A 16,654-nucleotide genomic window follows, 5' to 3' on the forward strand; every position below is an offset into this window, starting at 1 on the left:
TTTCGCTCCCTCTATCATTACTCTTTCCTCAAAATTCCCCCCTAAACACAGTTTCATTTTTTAATAACTATTTTCCTCTTTTTTTTTAAGTTTCATTTTATCAAGAATTTGCTCTTCTTGCTTAATTGTGTTAATTTTTCATTTGTAAATAGAGGTAAAAGATTAATTGAGAAAACAAAAAGCTATTATTCGAATAAAGAATTTAATGTTTCACTACAACTTCCATATTATACTCTTACACTAATAACATTAATATCTTACAAAAACAATTTATTGCACAAATATACTATATTTGTGTAGTATATAATAAGAAAAATAATTTAACTCCTTTTGCTTGAATGTTCAAAAGTTCTCTTTATGGAAATCAAATTTGGTGGAAGTCTTTCTAGAGAAATCCAAAGCTAGTTGCCTTAGCTCTTTCGTCAATGCTGGTATCCCGCAATAGAAAACCCCTGCATTTCAATTATCAACATGTTAGAATCATTCAATCTTTTTCATTATAAACCGAACCAAACCAAACCAAATCAAACCGAAAGACTTACCAATGCGCGAATTGGTATGGTTGACAGCAATCCGTTTATAAACATTCCGCCAATTGGGTTTAGCAAAATGACACTTAACACGCGTACCCGACACAACATCAACCCCATTCTTCGCATGGTTAAGAGATTGAAGCATGGTGATCAATGCAGACCGGGCATCGCCTTCTTCATAAACGCTAGTGCAATAGTTATGCATTTCTATCACTCCCTCATTGTCCATTTCCGCCACCTCGTTCATGATACCTTTAAACCAGTCGAACGAGCCTTGCTCGCGTGTTACCCAATAGAAATAGGCTCTTTTCGTCTTAAAATTGTTAGAACTTCTCCTACCACTGCCACTCCCATTCTCGAGGGATTTCTCTTCTTCTTCGTGTCCTGCCTTAATGTTGCTCATGATGTCTTTAACAACACTGATCAATGGCGTTGCACCTATGCCGAGACCCACTAGCAATACTACGTCGTACTTCTTGTAGTCTTGTGTTGGTGTTCCGTATGGACCATCAATCAACACCTTTGGAAAACTGAAATACAAAACACATATAAGCATCTTTCACATTTGTTATTCTTTTATTCATTTGAACAAAGATAATTATATTTATACTTACTTGGGATTGTTTTCTCCCTGCATATAATCAGCCCTGAGGAGTCCACTTTTTCCATTAGGAGGTGGCTGACAAACCTAACAACAAAAACCACAAACAGATTTAAATTCAATGTCGAAAAACATCCATTCCATCTTATGTTAAATGAAATGAAAGAAAAACACACCTGAGAGAACACGGTCTTCAGCTGTCGAGTCCAATCACCCAATGTTCGAATATGGACACTCAGATGGTCTTCATTCGGAGCCGATGTAATAGAAAAAGGATGCCTGTTGGCACAATTCAATGATTGTTATAAATAGTGACAAAATATCTAATGTTTAACTATCCTAAGCATAGTTAGTTAACTACCATTCAAATGGAGAAACCGCAGCACAGTTGACAAACATGCATTGCCCGCTCTTGTACTTGAAGCCCTGAGGTTTCGACATGTGAAGTGCAAGTACATTTCCAGGATAAACCGTCACCTTCAAGTTTCAAGACCAAGATAAACTCATCAGATAAACTTTTACGTGATACATCTGAAAATCAGCAGAAATTGAAATCAATTGTATAAATAAATACCTTCTGGATCTTAGCAGGCTTGATGCTTGATCTAAGCACTCGAATTAATCTTTCGCAGGCATACAATGTCACTGGGATGGCCAGGTACATCCAAGTCTGTAATTTCAAAAACCAACCAAATAAATTACACCAATCTAGCAAAAACTACAGAAAATATATGTGAAAAGCACTTACAGTTTTCTTGTACCATTCTTTAGACAAATAGAGTTGGATTCCATGGGCAATGAGCAAACCATAGACGATTATGAATAAGTGATGAGTATACCAGAAAGCATTGAATCCGGTTAGCTTGTTTAACGGTTTAGGTAATTTGATTTTGCTTCGTCTGAACCAAGGTGTGGCAAGAGTGAAAGCTATAGCCATCAACACTATCATGATTATCCCACTTATCCCTTCAAAGCTCTTAACGAAATGCCAGTAAGTAGTCGGCTGCTTCCCAAAATACTGAATCATCGGCTCGTATGTGTCCGAGCTTGCACTAATAAGCCTCGGGAAATCACAAGCCAAGTGATAAATCCCGTGAATTCCAACACCAATCACAATCCCGACAGCTATCACTTTGTGAAAGTTAAGATTGTCGTCAAATGGAACAACAACTCCCAAACCGGTCTTGTTCCTGACCCAAGTAATTGTGTTTCTGCATACGGGCATCAAGATTAAAGCCATGTTCAGCTTAAGGGTTTCAGCCCCGCCCTTAGCCATGGAAACGCAATATCCCATTACATCATATGCAGCCCTGTTCTTATACTGAATGAACTTCCATGCGAATAGACCAGCCATAACTCCAACCCACAAAGCGATAACCCAAATCCTCTTCCAGTTATCGACGAAGAAGTAGTTTAGACCTCTAAAGAACCTTACTATTAGGTTGCGTTTTGTTGGTTTTAGTTTCTGGCTTATCATTTGGCTCAGGATTTTACTGTCTCCTCTTACAGAATGGCTTGGCGCTTGCAATAAGAGCATCTCCAAGTTCTCTATCTGTTTTTACACCATTTAAGAACTTTTACAAACTTACAATCATTATAGTTCGTAAATGAACAAAGCTTTAAAGGAATTTACCAAGACATAGCCGCAATTATCTGGGTCAAGTTCTTCCATGATCAAAGCTGCGTATTCATCTGCTTGTTTCTGAATTGTTGACAGCTTGTTGGCGGAAGCGCTTAGAGCAATAATCTGCAAAGTGAGCTTCGATTTAAGTAAAGGCAAAAGCAAAAGCAAAATCATCATGAGCTGTTATTCTTTCACTTACCTCTTTGACTTCTTCTTCAGTGATTCTTCCATCTGCATCTTTATCAACCCTACATTCATTGAAACTCTCTGGTTATAGCTTTGTTTGGTCATTCTTTAACAATAGTTAGGAATTATATCACAAATAATCTTACATGTCGAAGAAAGTCTGAAGACGAGAATCGAAACTCTGGTCAGCAATCTGATCCCAGAATTCTTTCAACTCCGTCTTGTTAATCGAATCGCCGGTTATTCCTCTCCTCCGGCCAAGCGCGTCGAATAGTTCAACTGCAAACTCCTTCGATTCCTTGTTCATCCCTGAGATTAATCGAATCCTCAAATATTAGGTTATTGAAATTTGAAATCAAAGTTAAAATCAGTCTCGAGTTAAACTCACCAATGCATTCACCAAACAGAGAACGAGGAAGTAATCCATTTGTAGAGGAAGTAAGATTATCAAACCGTCCCTCCACAGCAGACCAACCTTCGTTTCCATCAACGATGAACTTCAGACTCTTAAGTGCATGCGAGGCGGCCGACTTAGTCCGATCAAACCGGCCTTGCGGTGGCCGTCGCGTAGTTATAGAAGCAAGTCGTTTCAGTTCTTGAGAAACCTGTTTGATTCGAGAAGAAGCATTATGAATCACCGTAGAACCGAGTGAAGCACGTTTCTCAAGACCTTTCGCTAGAAAGGAAATCTCCGGATCTTCCGTCTTAACACTGTGTACAGCAACTGAATCGTCACGTACGTCTAATGTGATCTCAACGTACGCTTCGTCGTCTTTAGTAACCGTCTCCGGGATGTTGAAGTGAGCGCTCTTCCGTTTGTTCATTGGACCACTGTTTCCGGCCGACGGAGGATCATTTCCGACGATTTCGATTTCTGGATTTTGAGTTCCTTTGCTTGGATTATGATCACCGGTCCACATCTTCTACGTTTTAGGTTTTTGAATATCTTCATTGAAAGGGATGGAGACTCCATTTATAGCAGGGAGATATTGACTCAGTCGATAATGTTCAGCTCAGGTGAGTTTCCGATCAACTTTTTTTTAGATTTAGTTGAAAAGTCCGGTCACGGACATTCTATTTTAAAAATAATAAATTTAAGTTTTTTTACTTCAACTTTATGTGGGTATTCTCAATTTTACCAAATAGGTTTTATAATTTGATCTTTTACTATTGAACTGTCTAATGTGCTAATTATATGCTCAATTAATTGAAGACTAAACAACCCAATGTGTGAATTAGGATAAAAAACAAGTATTAACATCAATCAATGCCCTTGCTCAATTTGGCTCAGATCTGGATGCTACGACTCAAGCATTACTTAATAGAGAGGCAAGACTTACAAAAGTACCGAAACAACCGCAATATACACCACTTTTAATTTTGAACAACGAATTCTAGTCATTTATGCATTAGTCAATGGATTCTGTGATCAAATTCTATTATGAGAGAGCCATTCCAAGTAGTGTAAAACCAAACTTATTTAAATTATTTTTAGAAAAAATTGGATTAACTAATGAAAGAAAAATAAAATCAGATACATTCTTAAAAGAAAGTGTTTCACCATTTTTTAATAAGACAACAAATAAAAAGGCTAGTCCCCGAAAATGCCCAGAACGTAAGTTCCTTTGTCGTTGGTTTTTTTTAACAAGGGTAGAGGACATAACAAGGTACCGAAGAGAGTGGGGATATGTGGCTGCAGGGGCGGAGCCAAGTACAAGCCGGCCCGGGCTATAGCCCGTGTAGCCCTAAATATCCTGTATGTATTCATCAATAACGACGGTAAATTACTGTCATTATTGATTATTTCCCGTCACTAAAAGGTACTAGTGACAGTAAACTTAGTTTATTTTGTTTGTTTATTTGATATTATTATAAAATTAGCCCGGATAGATTTTTTTGATAAAAAATTAACCCGGGTAGGATTCAAATTCTGGCTTCACCCCTGTGGCTGGATTGAATCCTTTCAGATTTGATTTTCTTTCTTTGGTGGATGGTATCCTTTTGATCTTCTCTAGGGTTTTTTTCTAAAGACGAAGGCAGAATGACTGCTTCTTCCGCATCTCAGAATAAAAGTTCTGATTCTATTACGAATCTTGTCTACGATTGGAGGGTTTTAACTCTTTCTTCCCTTAGAATGAGCCATGTGTAAATTTTTGTCGAGAATCATCTAGAAGGATAGAGGAGTTGAATCCTTATGTTAGTGTGGCTAACGATTTCTTACTCTAAAGTTGAATATCCAATCTCGTTAGTTTCAGTTACCTTTTTGGTCTCCACAAATAGATTCAGCGCCAGTTGAATGATAAGTTTGAATTGAAATAGAATAAACCAATTATCACATATTTTTTACTTTAAATCTCAAATAAATTAAATAAACAACACAAGTTTATCTACAAATGGTTATCACAAATTGATTTCAATATAAAATTGTTAAAGTAATTAACAATAATGATATTTAAATGGTCTAACGATTAAATCGGGTCAATTGAGATTTTAGACATTTTCTTTCAAACTCATAATTTGGGGCGGCTTATAGTTTAAGTTACACGTTTTGTTACGACGATTTCAAACGTCGTTAACTTATTATTTGTGAGATTTATAAATAAATAAAATATTAATACCACTAATTTAACTACAAAATTTTAGCGAATTAAGGTTTTGACTACCGATTTTATGAAACTCGGAATTCAAAACTTTTATTTTGTTGAAATTCGGTAGTTAAATTAGTGATATACTTTATTTATTTATAAATATCGCGTAAATAATTATAATTAATGACATTTAAAACCGTTAAGACAAAATATTATTTTGTATAACTTCAACAATAAGGGCACTTGCACCAGAAGTGCTAAATTTTATACCTAAAATAATATTAAAAAATACATATATCTATTTTACAACATCTCAATTCAAAATACTCTACAACAGCATTTCTATCTATATACCTATAACATTAAAATATTTATTTTTTGCAAAATTAAAAAACAACTTGTAACTACTTTTTAAAATTCAAAAGACTATATTCCAACGCCTATATTTCAAATTCAAATCCAACGCCTATATTTCAATTTCAAATTCAAATTCCAACACCTATATTTCATTGGCATGTTCTATAAAAAAAATTGAGATTCAAATTTCAAATTCAAATTCCAACAGCTATTTTCCAGCGGTCATATTTCGAAATCCAACTATAAATAAAGTTTTTGTTCATTCATTCTTCACCACACTTTAAACTTTATCCTACACAATGAGTGGCAACTACGTAAGCGAAAGTTTTGAAGCTTACGTTTGGAGGAGAAAAGAACCTACAGTGTTGGAAAGAACTTATGCTTTCTCTGCTATGTGAAAAAAAAATATGAGAGAGAATAATGTTCCCGTCAGTTTTGAGAAAAAAAGATGAGAGAAAATAATGTTGCCGCCAGTTTTGAGTATATAACATGAAAAGTGGTGTTCTATATATAGAACACTACTGTTCATTTGGGCTAAATTTTTTAAGTATAGTCCATCTGATTTAGATCAAATTTGTTGTAATTTTTAGTTTTTATTTCTATTTTAGATATAGAACACCTAATAGAACATCTACTACAAGTGCCCTAAGGAGACTCAACCGGTCAGATTTAAAATAAGAGACCCTAAATCTCAATTATCTCTTCATAAGGAGATACAATTTAATAATTTGAACATATTTTAATTGTAAAACGATCTTCCTTAAAATACATTAAAATTATAAAGTTTGAATTTTATTTACAAGAGATAGACAAGAGTCATGGTAATAAGTGTGTTCGTGCTAGTTTTTACCAATAAAAAAACAAAATCACAAAAATATTGTATAGATCATAATTCAAATTGAGATGATTTTGACTCAATTTAATCATTCATTCTATAATAACCAATTTTTAGTCAAAAACAATGATATTAATACATATTAATTTTTGCTATATAATTAATTCCTTATCCAACAATGAGGATCCCAAACAAACAAAATGCCAGTAGAGGCTACTAAGTGCTAACTTCCAAATTGGGGTTAATTGAAAGTCAATAAATCAAAGTCCAATTATGTTGCATTAATTAATAGGTAATTATTTGGTATACATACCTCTAAAATTCATTAATACAAAACAATTTAAGACAAATTTAATCAATTTACAATATTCCATTTAGGAATAGTTTGATTCAGCTTATATTCTCATCTTATTGACGTTAGCTTATCCAGCTTATTCTCAGGTACGTTTTATACAGTTTTATCTTATTTAATCGTTAAGATTGGATATGTTCGATTCAGCTTATACGCTCAGTTTATTTTTTTATATAATATTATTTAATAATTAATATTATATATATATACATAATGTTATATATATTTATTAATTTAATTTTAAATATTAATAGATGATTTAAATTAAAAAATAATATATATTGCAAAATAAATTATATTAATATATTAATTTTTATAAGTTTTTTTTGTTAATATATAATTTTAAATATTAATAAATGACTTAAATTAAAAAAAATATATTCTAAAATAAATGATATGAATAAAAAATAATAATTTATTATTATTATATATATTTTTCACATTTCCACACTCTTCCGATCTAATCTTTCAATTATTTATTTATTTTTGAGTGCTCTCACCCTATTCGTATTATCATTCATTTCAATTGTAATTCGATACTTTTATATAATCAAGGCTAGTTTAATTTGTAATATTATAATTATAAAAAAAATTATAATGTATTTATATTTTGCTTAATTATTTTATATATTAAGATACATATATTATAGAGAAATGATTAGATGAGGGAATTTTGTGAGGGAATTTGGTGAGGGAATGAGGTGCCATAATCTTATTCGCTGAAAAAATCAAATAATTTCTCTCTTTTCTCTCTTTCCTCTCACTTTTACATTTTTCAACCAATACAATAAAGGTGATTACACGTCATTCCCTCACCAAATTCCCTCACTAAATTCCCTCACTCTATCACTCCTCTATATTATAAATAATAAATAAAAATATATTTAAATGTATGTTTTTTGAGAAATGATTGAGAGAAGGAATTTGAGAGAGGGAATTCGGAGGGAATGATGTGGCGAAATTTGATTAGCCAGAAAAAATAACAAAATTTCTTTATCTTCTCTCTCCTCACCTTTTATCATTTTTCCAACTAGTGACACATTCATTCCCCTATCACTCCCCATATTTTTTTATTATAATAATTTTATATAAATATATAAATATATAAAAATATTATAAATATATGTAATAGATGTGAGAGAATGAATAAAATGATTAGAGAGAGATTAAATTGACGAAAGAAAATGAATAAAATGATTAAAAGTTAATAAAATAGATGAGAGAGAATGAATAAAAAATATTTAAAATTAATAAGAGAGAAAAAAGCTGAGATTATAATTTTAAAAGCTGAGATTATTATCTTAAACGCTAAGGAAAGAGGTAAAGAGAAAATTGAGTTTAAACGTAAAAGTGTGTTTGATTATAATTTTTTGTATGAGCTTATTAGACAAAGTTACTGTAACAACTTATTAAACGCCCATACTCAACTTATAAACGCTAAATCAAACAAGTCCTTACTTTCAATTCATTCAAACATTTTACATTTTTTCTTAAAAATCAAACCATAAACATACTTTTCAAATCAATCAAATCATCCCGTACGTATGCTTATTTGTCTATTCCTCATAACAAAATTATAATTTTAAATATAATGATTAGTTAGTCAAATATAAAATAAGAGAGATAATATATCATTGATGCATGCACTAGAACAAGATTTATGCTTCTAGAAATATTTTCTCTCTCCTAACTACAAACAACTCATTAATTTATTATTTTATTATATATATTTAAATAAAACTTTTAATATTATAATTTTTTAAATCAATTATTCATATAAAAAGAATTGAGGAATTTAAAATTTATCTGAGTTAAATTTTTTTATAAAATTTATTCGGATTAGAATGATGATAATATTAAACAAATAAAAAAAATATATCTAGTTACATGTCTATAGCTAATTCCCTTTATCGATGGTGAAAAAATCTCAATAAATGCAGTATTTTTCCGGCTGCCCGAGATAGCCCGAGTAAGAAATCCCCAATTATTATTATTATTATTTTTTTAATTCACACAAACTTTAATTTTTAGATTGGTAATCCCTAAATATAGATTATATAGATGTTTAAATTATTTAATTATTTAATGCTACTAACCAATTCTAACTTCCATTATTAAAAGGAAAAAGAAGAAGAAGCTTCTCTCTAAGTTTGTTTTTGTTTGTCATGCTTATCAAATAGTTGACTGACTATATTAAAAACAAACAGTTAAATTACTATCTCTGTTTTCTTAATTTATATATGTCCTTGTTTGTTTTGGTAGATAGTTATTTAAGTCTTAACATACAAAAGAAGTATGACTAATTATTTTGTATACATATGAGCGAAATCAGTCAAAAGTTTAGAGTTTGAACAAGTTTAAAATAAAATCAACATAAAATATTAGTTTATTGACTTGTTTGTTAAATTAATCTTAAATTATTTATACTTGTTAAACAAGTATTTATCATATTACATATCCTCTCAAATTTAATTATCAATTAGATACCTTACTTTTTTTTTTTAAATTAAATAAAATTTATATCTTATTAATTTGATTCAACTAAATCCCAAAAATCTAATTTTTATAGATTTTTTTAATATCCCAAGTTCAAACAACCTCATTATTGGCATATTAATTATGAGATGATTATTGACTTTAAAATATGCAACGAAAACAATGTGAATATTTTTTTAAAAAATTATGATTTATTTATTAAAATTTTGGTTTAAACGGCCACAATTTGTTAATAATTTATGTGAAAAGTTACTTTCTTACTAATAATGAAGATCATCTATTTTCTCGTAATAATTTAAGGGTAAAATTTAAAATAGAAAATTATTTTAGGGCTTATTTATAACTTTAGTTATTTTAAAACTTTTCTCTCTCCCGCGTTGGTCAATATTTGTACAATAACTAACCAAAACAAACCGCGCTTTCTAATTGGAATAGTACGGAATATGTTCTTGAATCTTGACTAGCTAGATTTCAAACAATTCACCTTAAAATATATATATATATATATATATATGCAACAACTTATGTGTCATTCTAAGAAACATGACATGTAGTCATTTTTATCACTTTAATTATAAAGGTATATGTCTTCATAAAAATATTTAATATTTATTTATTATTTTTTAATATTTTATTATTAAACTATTATATATATATATATATATATATATATATATATATATATATATATATATATATATATATATATATATATAACAACTTATGTGTCATTCTAAGAAAATTGAGATCCTCTACTACCAAATAAGCATGCTCCTGATGCCTCTCACAAGGGAAGGTGCAATATAGTAAATAAATGAACACTTTCATTTATTTACGCCTCTCCCCGTGTGAGAGGCATCGGGAGAGCATGCTTATTTGGTAGCAGACGATCCTACTCCATTCTAAGAAATATGACATATAGTTAGTTTTATCTCTTTAATTATAAAGGTCACCATAAAAATATTTAATATATATATATTTTTTAATAATTTATCTCTTTTTAATATTTTATTATTAATCTATTATAAATAATATTTTAAAATTATTAATATATATATTATTATTATTATATAAGATGATTGGGAGAGAAAATTTGAAAAGGGATTTTGAAAGTGAATTACTGACGTGGTCAAATTGATTAGTTAAAAGATTAACAAATTTTCTTTTTATTCTCTCCTCTCAACCTTTATTCTTTTTCAATCAATGATTTAGTCCTTTTATTATATATAATTTTAAATGTATTATTAAATCATTTTTTATTATTTATTTTATTAAAACTAGCATGTATCTTGTACATTTGCACAAATAATAATATAAAAAATCGTGAATTTTTTTTTACGGTAAAAATGTGATAGCATTTTAAATTTTATTTTTAACCGTTTTAAGTTTATGGCGGGTTAACCCACAATCCGACTCAAGTATCAATTTACTCTCATATTGCAGAACGATCTTTAAAATAATTGATATAGTTTGATTATTAACTCAATAATTAGTTTGACCTCTAGAGTCCACTTCTTCCTTATACTACGAGTGAAACAAAAAATGTAAAGACTATCATTAAAGTAGCTCAAGCGAGACTTACTAAATCCACATGAATTATGTCTCATAACTTTATAAATATGACGAAATTCTTCTATTATTGCTCACTAATAATAGTGAAATCTATAACACAAAGTCAAATAAAAACTATTGATGAATCACCGCGTTCATCAAATTTGGTGTTGAATTTAAAATATAAAGTGTTATTAGCCTTATTGGTTAAAAGGTTATACTTGTTTTGTTAGGTTGCAAGTTTGAACCATACCTATAACATTTTTAATTTTATTTTTAACCGTTTTAAGTTTATGAGTGGGTCAACCCACAATTGATACAGTTTGATTCTTAACTCAATTAGTTTGACCTTTAAAGTCCACTTCTTCCTCATACTACGAGTGAAAGAGAAAATGTAAAGACTATCATTAAAGTAGCTCAAGCGAGACTTACTAAATCCACATGAATTATGTCCACTATCTTTATAAATATGAAGAAATTCTTTTATTATTGCTCACTAATAATAGTGAAATCTATAACGCAGAGTCAAATAAAAATTATTGATGAACCACCACGTTCATCAAATTTGGTGTTGAATTTAAAATATAAAAGTGTTATTAGCCTTGTTGGTTAAAGGGTTATACTTGTTTTGTTAGGTTGCAAGTTCGAACTATACCTATAACATTTTTAATTTTATTTTTAACCGTTTTAAGTTTATGAGCGGGTCAACCCACAATTAAGTATCCATTTACTCTTACATATATATCCAAATTAACCACAACTCTCGACCCGACAATCCGGACACTTTAAAAATTAAGTATCATTATATATATATATTAGTTAGTTAAAAAATTGAACTTATATTATTAAAATGTCCCGCGTTCATCAAATTTGGTGTTGAATTTAAAATAAAAAATGTTATTAGCTTAGTTGGTTAAATGGTTGTATTTATTTGGTTAGGTTGAAAGTTTGAACCATATCTATAGCATTTTTAATTTTATTATTAATCGTTTTAAGTTTATGGGTGGGTCAACCTACAATCCGACCCAAGTATTTAATTACTCTCACATATATATCCAAATTAATTACGGTTCTCGACTCCGAAGTCCGCACACTTTAAAATTAAGCATCATTATATATATATATTATATCATAGACAAATTCTTAATTAATAAGATTATTGTTAAACTTTAATCAAGAAATCAGAAACCAAAATCAAGAAAGAAAGATGAAAAATGGTTGAGCTCAACAATGATGAAAAACCAAATGTATTTGTTACAACTCTTAGACATATCATGATCCTCATATTATAAAATTACAAATTGGTTTTGAACTAATGTTATAATTAAAAAAAAAAGTGAATAAATTTTATAAAATCTTGTTTGAAATTGCAAGTGTTAAATATATAATTATAAGAAAATAAAGATCATTAATATAAACTAATAATTAATTATTAAATAAATGTACTTATCTCAATGCTCCTCCCTCAAAATGAATATCTTGAAAAAATAAATATGATCGAAGGTTTTGAAATTGAGAAAAATCTAATACTTTCGTGAAAATATCTACAATTTGTTTCTTTGTTTGCAGATGAAAAAATTGAATAAAATCAACCAAATATTGATTTCTAACTATATGACAACCTATGTCAATATATTTCGTTCTTTCAAAAAAATATGGATTCTCAGATATGTGTATGACAATTTTATTATGACAATAGAAAAATATTGGTAACTGTAATTTAAAATTCAGGTTATTAAGAATATAAGAATTTCATTGAAGCTCACAAACGGTAACAACAAAGCTATGATGTTTAGATTCTGCAAATATCTAGAAATAGTTGTTTCTTTTTTGACTTTCCAAGATATGATTGAATTACAAAAACATATACAATACTTTTTTATAGATTTTCCTGTTTCAACACAAGAATCATAATTAGATATGCAATTATGGCAGAATCATTTTCATATGAATAAAAGATACCTAATGATGTTGTACCTCTTAAATATTTAACTAAGTACAAATTGCATTTCAATGACATAAGAGAGATTCCAATATTTGGTCTTGTGTAGTTTAAATATAGAAGTATCCCAATTATCCTTCTATACCTAGAAGGATCACATAATATATCTTGAGTTTCATATTCAAATTTTATGCTTTTAATCATTGGCGTGTTTGTGGGTTTACAACTTATTGACCCGTATCATTAATAAACTAGAATATATTTCCTTTGGTTTACATAAATACCAAGATCATTTTGTACAATTACAAGACTAAAAAAAACTTTGCATTTCCAAGATCTTTGATAGGAAATTTAGTATCAATCATATATTTGATCTTTTTTATCTCTTCATAGCCATTCCCTATTATTAACAAGTCATCAACATATATTACTACACCAATCATATTCACATCATTTTGTTTAAAATATAAACAATGATCATGTTGTGAAGCCAATATCAATCAAAAATTAGATATTTCATTATACCATTGTCTTGATGTTTGTTTCTAACCATAAAGACTTTTTCTTAATTTGTAGATCATGTTTGTGTTATTAACATTATTTAAACATTACAAAAGTTTCATAAAAATATATTATTTACATGAAAAAATGCATTATTTATGTCAATGTGATTCAACACAAATTTATCAATATTATGTTATCACAAATTGATTTCATTATAAAATGGTTAAAGTAATTAACAATAATTATATTTAATTGGTCGAATTGTCAAATTAGTCTCTTTATTACGAGTTAATTGAGATTTTGGACATCTTTTTCCAAATCTCAAAATTTATGATTATTTATTGTTAAAGTTGTACGTTTTGCTGTAATGTTTAAACTGTAATGATTTTAAACGTTATTTTTTGGGGGGAAAATAGCTTAGTGTCATTTCATTAAAAAAAACCAAAAGAGGGAAAAAAAATACAAAAGTTTAAGATCAGATCTAGACAATTTCTAGATTTGACAATGAAACAATAATTGAATTACAGACAATAACAATAATCAATTACAGCCTACAACATTTTTACTTTTATTCTACTTGTGATATTCTCAAACGAAATATCCCATATATGGCAGAGCTTTCTATTCTCTTCATTCCTTTCGATTCTCTCCAGGATTGAATGAGTGTATTTCCATCTGAAGTTATATCTCTCCAAATATCTTCAGCGGTTCTACTTCTTCCACTATGAGTTCATGAATTTCTTTCTTTCCAGATATTGTAGATTACTGTTTCAAAATAACATTTCAACATACTTACATATAATGATCTTTCTTTTGCTTTATTCTTCATCCACTCTTGGATTTCTTCCCATATTCCTGGAAAGTTGATGATGTTCATGTTTGTAGCATACATCCTCCAAATTTGCATTATAAAAGAGCATTCCCCAAATAAATGGTTTATGCTTTCCTCAACTCATGAACATAGAACACAGTTGATATCAGGAATATTTATGTATTTTCGAATTCTATCTTTTGTTGTCAACATTTTCCTGTATACCAGTCAGAGAATAAATTGGTGACGAGGAATAATCTTTGGAGACCATACCACATTATGCCAATCTACCTCCTGTCCTCTTGTTCTAACCATTTCCCATGTCTTTTATGTAATAAACTTCTCATTGCTTTCTATTTTCCAGCATATTTCATCATTACTTTCATTGAGTTGCTTCTGCCTCATTAGGTTTAGGATTCTACCACCTTCTGAAATACGCCTCAAAAGTGAATCACATTTACCTTCATAGACGTCTTTAAATGAGTACTTGATGTATTCTCTTCTAACTATGTTTCTTTGCATTTCTTCTTTGAATATAATGAGAATATTATCCAACCAAGGATCATGCCAGAATAGTACCCCTTTTCCATTTCCAATTGTGGTTTTCACCATTTGAAAGGCATTTTTTCTTGTTTTTAGGATTTTCTTCAATGACCATTCCATTCTTTTATTGGTGCTTCGTGTCCATATACTTTGTTTTTCTTTCATAAATCTTGTATGCACCCATTTGACCCATAGAGAGTCCGCTTTTTGCTCCAACTCCCATAAGTTTTTGATGGTGAGGGCTTTGTTCCATTCAACACAACCTTTTATTCTTAGTCCTCCTTCTTCTATGGGAGTGCAAACATCCTCCTATTTGACTTTTTTTCCTCCTCTACCTTGTGTTCCCCATATGTAGTCTCTCATGATTCTATAGAGTTCATCCATTACTTTCTTTGGGATGACTATCTGTTGTGCCCAGTAACCAATAATTCCAAAGATGACTCTTTTAACGAGCTCGATTCTACCTGCATAAGACAGTTTTTTCGTAGCCCAACCCAAGACATAATTTCTAACATTTTCTACCAGTTGTCTGAAGTGATTGTATCAGAGTTGTTTTGATGACAGGGGTACTCCAAGGTATTTCACTGGTAGTTCACATTCCTTGATTCCCATAATATTGAATATGTTTTTTCTTTCCTTTCTTCATTAACCCCTCCATAGAAAGCCTGACTTTTGTCCTCATTGATGTATAGACCTGTAAAACTCGAAAATATTGTTAGAGCTTCTTTGATTATACTAACAGATTCAACATCCGCATAAGCCACAAAAAATAGATCATCTGCAAAACATATATGAGTTATTGTTTCCTCTTTACAGTACGTGTGAAATTTGAAATAATGACTTCTCAAAAACATTTTTAAAATGCAGTCAAGAATTTTCATCATTAAGACGAATAGGTAATGAGATATAGGATCTCCTTGCCTTACTCCCCTTTCACCCTTGAAAAAGCCTCCATGAATACCATTCACGCTCACAACAAAGTGGGGAGTGGAAACACATTGCATAATCCAATCAATGAAAATAATTGGAAAACCTGCAGCAATGAGGAATTCGTGGATTGATCCCCATCTGATCGAGTCAAAAACTTTTTTAATGTCAATTTTGAAAGCCACATGCGGCGATATGTTTTTCTTGCCATATCCATTCAATAAGCTCTGCATGAGTATGATGTTATGGGAAATAGAGCGTTTAGGAATAAATGTTGATTGCCCTAATCCTACAAGCTTATCAATAACTGTTTTTAAACGTTGCGAAATAATTTTTGAAATAATTTTGTAAATAACATTACAGCATGAAATAGGACGAAAGTCCTGAATTTTTCCGGAATTGAATTCTTAGGAATCAAATTCAACACTGTGACGTTCCATTGCTTCAACATTTTCCTGTTTTGGAAGAATTCTAAAACCCCTTCGCTTACATCTTTACCTATTATTTCCTAGTTTTCTTTGAAGAAGTTCGCGTTGAAACCATCTGGCCTTGGGCTTTTATCCTCATTCATCGAAAATACAGATTTTTTGACTTCTTCCATACTGACTCTTATAATCAATTGGTTATCACTTTCTTCACTGATTTTTTCTTTGCACAATCTGTTAAAGAAATCTTTGGCTGTCATCTATTATTGTGCTCGTTTCTGCTCCAATCAGCTCTTTGTAGAAACTTATTGCTTCCTCATGAACTGCCTTTTGTCCCTGTAAAACATCTCCATTTGAGTTTGTGAGCCTTAAGACCTGA

The 16,654-nt window shown here is 30.1% G+C and overlaps 1 protein-coding gene across 1 annotated transcript; it reads right to left on the minus strand.

Annotated features, from left to right (window-relative positions):
- Positions 1-285: 285 nt before the first annotated feature.
- LOC124913403 (respiratory burst oxidase homolog protein C-like) lies at positions 286-3,864 on the minus strand. The gene is made up of 11 exons (XM_047453988.1): positions 3,333-3,864; positions 3,091-3,253; positions 2,958-3,006; positions 2,768-2,881; positions 1,883-2,686; positions 1,709-1,804; positions 1,496-1,611; positions 1,311-1,413; positions 1,148-1,221; positions 543-1,063; positions 286-452 (listed from the first exon to the last, which is right to left on the minus strand). The coding sequence occupies exons 1-11, from the start codon at positions 3,862-3,864 to the stop codon at positions 343-345; spliced, it is 2,682 nt and encodes an 893-aa protein (XP_047309944.1). The 3' UTR covers positions 286-342.
- Positions 3,865-16,654: the final 12,790 nt, after the last annotated feature.

Source organism: Impatiens glandulifera, chromosome 1 (genome assembly GCF_907164915.1).
Source record: "Impatiens glandulifera chromosome 1, dImpGla2.1, whole genome shotgun sequence".
Classification (NCBI taxonomy): domain Eukaryota; kingdom Viridiplantae; phylum Streptophyta; class Magnoliopsida; order Ericales; family Balsaminaceae; genus Impatiens; species Impatiens glandulifera.